The following is a 10,330-nucleotide window of genomic DNA, read 5'->3' on the forward strand; positions in this document are numbered from 1 at the left end:
CATTTATATTGATGATGGCCATTGAAATATAATATTATGAAAATCGTTGATTTATTTAATTTGATATATATATGTTAAAGAATGAATTGGAGTCATTATATTTGATGGATCAGCAACACACTCTCTGACAATTGATTTAATCACTCAATGACAGATTAAACTTTAAATAATATTATTTATATTGGACAACCCTAAACCCCATACTTTGTACCAAAGATCTCAAACTATGAAAGTGAAGTTCAAGCCAGGCTAAATTAATTTTTTTCTTGTATAATTTTATTTTACCAATATTGAACAGAGAGAGACATCTTTGTATTGAATGAGATATTACTTACTATTATCAACAATAACGTACAATTTATCAACAACAACAATCAGCACATATACACAATGACATAACTATCAATTCAGATAAAATATGACAGTTAAGTGTTTATAATATAAATAATAATAAGACTGATAAGCCCCCAACAACCTATAATAATAATAATAATAATAATAATAACAATAGCCGATCATACCTTCCCTTCAACAACCACAACAACATATATAACCAAAACAAGTAATAATATAAAGATAACGACTGAGAGAGAGAGGATAGGATGTATGCGAGATTATGATGTCAACCAACAAAAGAACAACTTGACCATCACATTCTCTCGAATTGGTAGTTCAACTGTCTAATCATCTCCACCACAAACATATATATATCTACCAAAGCCAAACAACATAAAGCAACATCAACAAGCAACCGAAATAATATAGTGATTTATATCGATCGGTCGGTGGTTTGTGTCTGTCGATGCATAGCTATGGTGTGGTGCTGACTGCCATGTTTTTGACTCAAAGAAATTGGCTTTGATTGATTGATTGATTGTTGGCATCGATCGGTCAATAGATGGGATGGGAATCACTCAAAATGATGTTTAGTCAACCAACTGTCTCTAAAAGTGACATCATTTAAAAGGAGTGACAAAGTGTATAGTTTGACATTCATAAAATTAAAAGAGAGAGATAATAATAATAGATAAATAATACATCACAATGTCACATTTAATAGTAATAGTAACAGCTGTTTTAATGCTTTTATTGTTGAATATTAGTTACATTCATTGTGAAAATGATCCCGACACATATGTTTGGCCAACTTCAGAAGGAGGGAATGGTCACATATACAAAGGATTATTTTTGGCTACTCCTTCAATCAAAGAGGCGATTCGCCGATGTGAAAGTTCCAAAAGCAGTACTTTTAATTCATATCTTGTCACAATTGAATCAAAACAAGAATGGGATTTTATTAAAACTCATTGGTCACAACCTATGATATGGGTCTCCGGTCAAGACATCAGAGGCAATGGGAATTATTCCTATTCAACTGGACTAGGAACCAATCAACCACTATTTAATATGTATACTGGTCAAAGTTGGGGTATGTATATTTAAAAGTATCAACTCTTTATAAAATTAATTGTATTAATCATTTTTGTTTTATTAAAGGATATTGTCCATTCAATGCAGGTGAACCATCTTTAACTCTTGCTGCTAAAGATCAATATATTTACATCAGAAGACCGACTTGGAATTTTAATAATGATAATGGTTATAATGATCTAGTTTATACAGCAATATGTGAATTACAACCGATTTCAGAGGTATATGTCCCATCAATTGGTACAAATGGAGGATCAATAACAATCAACAATCTAACGCAATTCAACACACAAACAATCAACATTACATTTTTCAATCCATCCAAACAACTCTCGAAATCATGTCAAATAACTAAAACAAATGAAACATCAGCCACTTGTACAGTCCCACGTCTATCTGGATTTCATAATGTCACTGTTCAAGATGATAGTGGAGTCAACTCAACACACTATGCATGGCAACCATATCCACCATTTATTAAAGCTGTCTATCCATCATTCACTGCTAATGGATTGGTTACACTGATTGGTGATAACTTTGGTGATAACACCAATAATACGGTATCTGTCAGAGTCTCAACATCAGATATTCCATGTCATATTACTTTTGTTTCGTCAAATCAGATTTTTTGTAAACTCGAATCATCTCTTGTTGGAGATACCAAACTACTTCCGATTTCAATTTCAGTTGATAATGTTTATACTCAAACCTATAAACCTTATATTTGTATGTATAAATAACATTTAAATAATAATAATATTATTTATAATTCTAATACTCTTTTCTCAATAGTATGTGACAAACAATTCTATTCAACCATTCTATTTGGTGGAGAATATGAAACAGTCAATCAAGTAATGATTGACAAAGTAACAATGGGAGCAACTCCAAATGCTCCGTATATTGGTGCAATAGAATCTGAAGAAATCCACAAATGTTTTAGTCAATCATTGAATATCAAAGACTACCCTAAATTTAGATTTTGGCAGGGTGTCTCATACAACAGTAATAGTAACAGTTTTACAAGAAATAATGGTCCATTCAAAGGGACACCATCTCGATTATATTCTCGTAATTCTGCGAATATGTATCAATCAAATAATATTCTATATGATATTTATGATGCAATGGTAGTGCCATCAGAGATTGAAGATGTTAGTTATTACACACCATTGATCGCATTTAATATAACCGATGCACCGATGATTGACAATATTACTAGTATTATACCTGGACATCCATCACAGATTACGATCAATGGTAATCGTTTTGGAAAAGATAGTTCATATGTTTTGATTTCGATTCAAGGAAGTCAATGTAAATCACCAATGTTTATTGAAAACAACTATCAACAAATTACTTGCTCATTGGATAGTGTTGAACCTTATTCAACCGATCTAAATTATACTATTACAATTGGAGTTGGTGGAATGCTTACAACCAAAGTTGTATCTCTTGCGAAAGATTGTCTTAACAATTGCTCGGCACATGGCATTTGCAATACCACGTTTGGGACATGCAAATGTAACAGTGGTCATGAACCCCTATTGGATTGTTCATCATTCGTTAATCGTAGTCAGTTACTAAACACAACCGTTTGGGATAACGGCAGGTCACTTTTATCAACAGACCAAACGATTAGTGGTGTGATTGTCAATTTCACAACTGGTATACAATTCATTCGTGAAATCAATCACGAGAAATTGGTCATTAAAACCATATCAATTGACAATCTCGTGTGGACGAAAGAGGAGGAGAAGACATCTGCTGGTGAATCAGTATTTACTACAAGAATGTTCAATCAACGCACACTATTACAGGTCATGGTTGGTCAATACCAAGACACCAACACCACTTCATTTTTAGGTGAGGATATTCAAGTATCACCAAATTCAGTCAAATATCGAATCAAAATCATTAATTGGGTATGGTCATCACCAATCAACACACTGCAGGTGATATTCCACACTCAATCAGATTCGGTAGAATTTGACAAGTGTGGCAAGCTAAAAGTCAGAAGTGATATATCTAGTGGTGACCAAATTATATGGACCAGAGTTCAAGTTGGAAGAACACTTTTAAACTGTAAAATAGCAAGTAGAATGGTTATAGACAACTCGACAATCATTCCATCCAAAGTAACACTTCTCACAAACGATGATCCAGTCTCTCAACAAATCTGGAAAAGTGGAGGATTCAATATTTTAACGACGTTCCACATACCCAGATTCTCTCAATCGGTTGAACTCGACCCCGTCTTCAACGCACTCATTCTTGTCGATGACTCCAACTTGCCATATGAGTGTACAGAAGAGACATCTGATCAATGGACAGTCATCATGATCTCTGTTGTCTTATCGGTTGCAGTGTTCTCTATAGTAGTAGTGTTAGTCATTGTATTCATAAAACGACCACCAACAAACAGACCACCAATTAGAGAAGCCCCAATAGAAATGGATATAATTACAAGTACAGAAGATATCAACACCCACCAACAACAAAATAATAATAATTAATATTAATAATCAATAATATTAATAATAATGTGTGCCTAATATAATATTATAATCATAATCTAAATTATATTCAAAAATAATAATAAAAAATAGAAGACTGTTTGATCAATATATTAATATTAATATATTATAAATGTTTAATTTATTAATGACAATGATGGATCGGTATGAAAATAGTTGGTTTATTTATTAAAAAATATATAAAAGTTTAAGAATGAATTGGAGTCATTATATTTGATGGATCAGCAACACCACTCTCTGACAATTGATTTAATCTTTGTTCATAAGTGGAAGCAGTAAGTTTCAAGAATACTTGTTCGAGTGAAGTTTGAGAGACCGAGTAATCATCGACAATGTGTGAGAGTTGTTGTTGGATGACATCGAATAATTGCCATACTTGTTGGTTGGGTGATGGCAATTCAAAGTTGGCAATAAGGTCGTGACGATCGAGGAGTGATGATCCTGGGAATGCACGGAGAATGGTATCAACACCAGTGTCGACATATTCCTTTTTAAGTTTGATATCAATCGAGTAACCAGAACCAAACTTGCTCTTGATATGTTGGTTCGAACCCAAACACATCAATTTACCATCCTTCATAATAGAAATACGTTGACAAAGTGCTTCACATTCTTCCATTGAATGAGTTGTAATAATGATAACCTTGTTCTTTCCAAGTTCTGTAATAATATTCCACATGAAACGTCTTACTTGTGGATCACATCCTGTACTTGCCTAAAAAGAAAAAATAAATGAAAATAAAAAAAGAAATAATTAATATCAATAATTATTATTTGTTATGATTATTATTTTATGGGGTTTATACTTACTTCATCAAGGAAAACAACTGAAGGATTACCAAGCATAGCAATAGAGAGCGAAACCTTTCTCTTGTTACCACCACTGTATCCACCAACATTGCTGTCAGAGATACCGCCAAGATCCATCATGGAAACAAATGCATCGACAGTGCCTGGGATTTGGTGTTCAGGGATACCCTTGATACGACAGTAGAGGGTGAGTTGCTCGCGACCGCTGAGGAGTGGGACAAGGGCATCAAATTGTGGACAACTGCCAATGGAAGAGAGGGCGTTGGAACGCTCAGTGATGAGGTCGTAGCCATTTATCGAGGCAGCACCAGAGGTTGGATGAGTGTCACCGGATAGCATAGACAAGGTAGTTGTTTTACCGGCGCCATTGAGACCTTTTTTTGGGGTTTTAAATAAATAAAGAGTTAATAAATAATATATAAATGTTATGTATTTAATGTCATACCTAGGAGACCAAAGGTTTGACCACGTGGAATGGCGAGACAGGTGTTGTGGACGGCTGTCTTGGCGGGATTCTTTTTGTGGCCTGGGAAGAGCTTGTGGATGTTTTTAATGACAACTACATCGTCTTGACCAGCACCTCCGTACGATGGCTTGGATGGGTCAAAGAGACGGGCGCTTGAGCTGTTGGAGCCGGTTGAGTCGCGGTCTTGGACGTTAGTGGGGACATTTCCACGGGAACGGCTGAGATTGTTGGTTTGGTTGACACGGGTACGCTCGGCAGTGACGTCAGAGTCTTCGTCCTCGGGTGGGGCTGGTGAGCTGGCGTTCTTTGGGTTACGGAACTTACCCTTGATCTCGGGCATGTAGTCGAGCACCAGGATCCAAGTGGTCCAGAGGACAGCGTGGGCAAGCATGTAGATCATGGGTGTGCCGACATAGTCCATGGTCCAAAGATTGTCAATGGGGCCAAAGGTGCCAATACGTTGGGTGCCTGGGAACTGGAGTGTGATCATCATGACTCTGGCGAGACAGTAGACGGGCGAGAATGCGTAAAAGATATAGTCCATAATATCGGCACCCAACTGGATACCCTCGGACTGATTGACGATGGCTTGGATACGGACGTTCATGCCGGCAACCATCATGATGAATGCGACACCGATAAAGATACCAAAGATACCACCGATGGCACGTCCATTGGTTTGGAAACGGTGAGAGAGCAAGTAGGCAAGTGGGACAGACGAGAGGATGTAGAGACACTGGCCGAGGAAGATAATGCCAAAGCCAGTCTTGAAAGCTGACTCTATGCCAGCCAAAGCACCGCTGACAACAAGGATGACGACCAAACTGATGGAATAGTCCCAGAGCATATTGGAGAGCCAGTAGATAGCCTTTTTACAACCAGAGATGTAAAGGAGACGTTTGATGTTGGTGACACGTTCAACACACATGTTGGCGCCAAACGAAGCACTCATCATCGAGTAGCCGGCAGCAAAGATGAGAGCAAAGTAGATGATAGCGTTGATATTTGAGTTGCTAAAGGCAGCTTCAAAAGTATTCATGACATGGGTGAATGGCATGTTACCAAATTGAATGCCGACTCCGTTGGTGTGGTTTCTGAGGATGGCATCGTTGACAAGGTTCATGTGAGTTGGCGAAGAGTGGAGATACCCACGGTTATAGTAGATAGTGTAGGCGAGTGGAGCTGTATCGGCGGCGAGCGTTGGAATAAGGATGGGCTCGGAAAAGTTGAGTGCACCGGCCGAGTTTTCAAAGTTGGATTCCAAGTAGTCGCCAATATTGACTGTACCGCTTGGGAGGAGTGTCAAGTTGCTAAAGTATGGAGACCAAGCAAGTGCTGAGATGTCGTTGTTGACAGTCTGCACAGGGACCGTGTTGAGGGGACCAAACGAGGACATTGAGTATGTCATGGGGACAGTCACATCGTTGAAAAAGGATTGGTTGGGCATACCACGCAAGATACCAATCGAACCACCAATCACAGCCAATGGAATAACAATCGACAAGAAAAAGGCCTTTAAATCCTTTTTAGTGGTCAAGATACGTTTGATTAAAAGACCGCGTAGTTGTTGGACCGATGATAGTATACCAGCGTTGGCAGAGAGTGCACGACGAACAGCTTCTTCATTTCTATTTTGGTTGGTGGTAATATCAAATTGTCGACCTCCATCACCAGACTCTTGACCGATTCTAAGGAACACTTCTTCCATTGTTGTGATGGAGATACCGTAATGATCGATTGCCAGGGTACTGTCTTTTTGGTGATCCATGTCACGGAACAATGGGACAAACTGGGCAGCCGATGAAGTTGGGAGACGAAGACTGAGTTCAGTACCGACATCGGACAAGACGACAGCTTCAGGAATATACTTTTTGATGAAATCAATGACCGCCGAACTCTGACAATTGGCATGTTTGGAAATAGTCAATAAATAACCAACACCAAATCTCTTCTTTAAGAATAGCGATGAACCGTCACATCTAAGTTTACCATGTGTAATAATAGCAATACGGTCACCAAGGAAATCAGCTTCATCCATAAAATGTGTTGTCAATACAATAGTTCTTGATTGTTTGTTACGTAACAAGAAATCCCATACTCCACGTCTTGATAATGGATCCATTCCAGATGTTACTTCATCACTAAATCAGAGTAGATGAGAGAGAGAGAAGGTTAGATAATGATATATTTGTTTGTTTGTTTGTTTGTTTGTTTGTTTCGACATACAGGAAAATAACACTTGAACGACCAATAAAAGCAATACCAAGACACAACTTTCTCTTTTGACCACCTGACAAGGTATCGGATGGAGCATTCATCTTTTCTTCCAAACCAACATCTTTGGTCATTCTAATAGCTTCTTTGGCAATATCTCTTGATGGAACACCCTTTAAACCAGCATAGATACAGAGATGTTCATAGACTGTTAATTGCTTCCAAATGATATCATGTTGTGGACAGACACCCAATGTTCGTCTAACAGAATCCATTTGATTTTGAATACTATATCCATTAACCATAGCATCACCTCCAGTTGCTGGAATCAAACCAGTCAACATACCAATAGTAGTTGACTTTCCGGCTCCATTGTGACCTAAAAATGCATGAATTTGATTTGGATACATTTCAAGATGTAAACCATCAACAGCTGTTCTAATACCATTACCAGTTTGGAATTCTTTTCTAAGATTACGAATTGATACAGTTGCATTGGTACGTAGACCAACAGGGATAGATTCAATATCTTGATTATCGTTATGATAACTTTCAATATCAAAACCAGAGTTCTTGTCAGTCGATGAAACCCAATAAGATTTCTTTAAAAAGAATAAAAGTGGCTTGGATGTACCAAATTCACCACTAATCACATTTCTTAAATACCAATATAATAAAGTATATAATACAATATCTAATATTAACATTCCAATAATTTCACTAATAAAAGAAAATAAATAAGTATATAATCATTTGAAAATTATTATTATTAATATTTTTTGTTTGAACATACTCAACATCAGTTAAATAAATTCCAGGTGGAAGTTGCATGACATCGACTAAATCCTTTACAGCCATTGAGTAACTAGCACTTGCCATTGCAATGGGTGGGAAAAGACATAATAACAACTTTGCATATTTTGAGAAATCAGCCTTTGCAACAAATATACCAATAATACTAAATATAAGTACAATACAATATGTAATTAATCCTGCAAATCTAGAACTATCAAAAAATATACTAAAATATAGAAAGAAGAAATAGAATTGAAAATATGGTTAATAATTATTATTTGTTTGTTTGTGTTTGTTTTTATATCATACCTAGCAACAAAACCAACCATCATTAAAGATAGGATATAAAGCATGAATAAGAGCATAACGGAACCCCAACCAGTATGATAGATGATTTGGGAACCACGTAGAATAGCTGCGATGGCAACGGTCACTGGAAGAGCAATGATGAGTGATGTAACGAGCCAACTGAGACAATAGGGTAATTCCTTCATACCCATCATAGCCATACCCTCTCTAATTTTAATTTCCTTTTCTGAGACTAATTCAGTGACTAGACGAAAAGCAAATAAAAATAATGAGGCTGTGATGAATACTGAACCGGCATTCTTGTAGATTGCGTCACGTCCAGTATTCCACGATTGCCAACCGCTGTTGTATGGATCGGTGAAACGTTGTGTGCTAACTGTCGACGATATGTTTTCAAAGACACCGAAATACTGTAAAATGGCTTGATCAAAGGCTGCTTGCACTGAAAGGAATCCACTGGTAGTGTATTGTTTGGCATCTGAATTTCTGTCATATGATGAATCGGTGGCTGGTAAATTATCGGAATCCATTCTCAACGAGTATGAAAAGGGAGAGGTTGGAGTGGATGGACCGGTCGAATTAAACCATACACCAGACAAGACAGCATCGGAATTATTGGCAAAAAATACATTCATCGAGTCGATGTCTGGGAATGCAATGAATTGTGCCGATGTTTGATTGATGGTTGATTGGCCATTCTCGGCTGCCAAATTACTAATAACTAATTGTAAAACACCTTCTTGTTCAGTGCCAAGTGGTGATGGTCCATAAATAATAAGTCGTCTTGTTCCAAGTTGTTCTGATAAAGGTTGTATTTGAATATTATCAAAATCACTTTTTAATGATTGAATTATACCTAAAATAAAAGAAATAAAAGTAAATAAAAGTAAAAAAAAAAAGATTAATGCTATTATTTCTTTCAAAAAAAAAAAATATAGATATATTATTTATTTTTTTAATTATTTTAAACATACCTAAAATGGCAAATAATAAACCAATAATAACTAATGGAAATACTATTTCACAACATATTCCACATTTTGATTTACTTTTTAATAGTAAATTCTTTTTTGCTAAAACTTTAAATTGTATGATTGATTCCATCTTTTTTTAATGTTCCGGAAACAACTCAATTGTATAAATAAATATATAAATAGAATAGATAGAATAGATAGATAGTTTTGTATTATATGTATGTATGTGTATTGAATGGATAAAATATGTATGTATGTATGTATGTATGTATGTATGTATGGATGGTTCTTGAATATAATATTTCTTTCCTTTAATATTTATATTTCTTTATTTCTTTATTTCTTTGTATGAATGATGATTGATGATGTGATAACCAATGGCTATTTATAATTTATGTAATTTAGGCTCTAACCATAAAATATAAACAATAATAAATAATTATTTTGTTGAATTCGGCGAATCACATAGAGTTATATATAAAGGTTTCATTCATCCAATTTACTCGTTGATATTCAACGGGTATCATCCCCTTTTACATCCGATATCATCATTCTTTCAATTCCAGGACTGCGACTATGTTGACATACATGATGGAGAGAAATGTGTGGCTTGTTGTTGGTATAAGATTCGAGTGGAGCAATTGGGTGGGTGACACATACAACAGGCATACTAAACAGCATGCATTAACTTTGCTGTTTCGAGTCCGCAAAACCAAAGAATAGATACAACACGCGTGTTGAAATAGAAAAGTCACTTTTTAAGGAAGTTGAGTTGCGGGATGGCAAACAAACAA

General features: G+C 36.0%; 2 protein-coding genes across 2 annotated transcripts; one reads left to right on the forward strand and one right to left on the reverse strand.

The window, feature by feature from the left end:
• Nucleotides 1-1,044: 1,044 nt before the first annotated feature.
• Nucleotides 1,045-3,947, forward strand: DFA_02927 (uncharacterized protein; the record flags this gene model as incomplete). The annotated part of the gene is made up of 3 exons (XM_004362477.1): nt 1,045-1,429; nt 1,498-2,157; nt 2,224-3,947. The coding sequence occupies 3 exons, from the start codon at nt 1,045-1,047 to the stop codon at nt 3,945-3,947; spliced, it is 2,769 nt and encodes a 922-aa protein (XP_004362534.1).
• A 208-nt stretch (nt 3,948-4,155) lies between these two features.
• Nucleotides 4,156-9,666, reverse strand: DFA_02928 (ABC transporter A family protein; the record flags this gene model as incomplete). Its single annotated transcript, XM_004362478.1, has 7 exons — nt 4,156-4,683; nt 4,779-5,152; nt 5,224-7,385; nt 7,471-8,178; nt 8,252-8,464; nt 8,563-9,418; nt 9,537-9,666. The coding sequence occupies 7 exons, from the start codon at nt 9,664-9,666 to the stop codon at nt 4,156-4,158; spliced, it is 4,971 nt and encodes a 1,656-aa protein (XP_004362535.1).
• Between the last annotated feature and the right edge of the window lie 664 nt (nt 9,667-10,330).

This window comes from Cavenderia fasciculata, assembly GCF_000203815.1.
Source record: "Cavenderia fasciculata unplaced genomic scaffold Scf_Dfasci-G-b-205a01.r1-3, whole genome shotgun sequence".
NCBI classification, from domain to species: domain Eukaryota; phylum Evosea; class Eumycetozoa; order Acytosteliales; family Cavenderiaceae; genus Cavenderia; species Cavenderia fasciculata.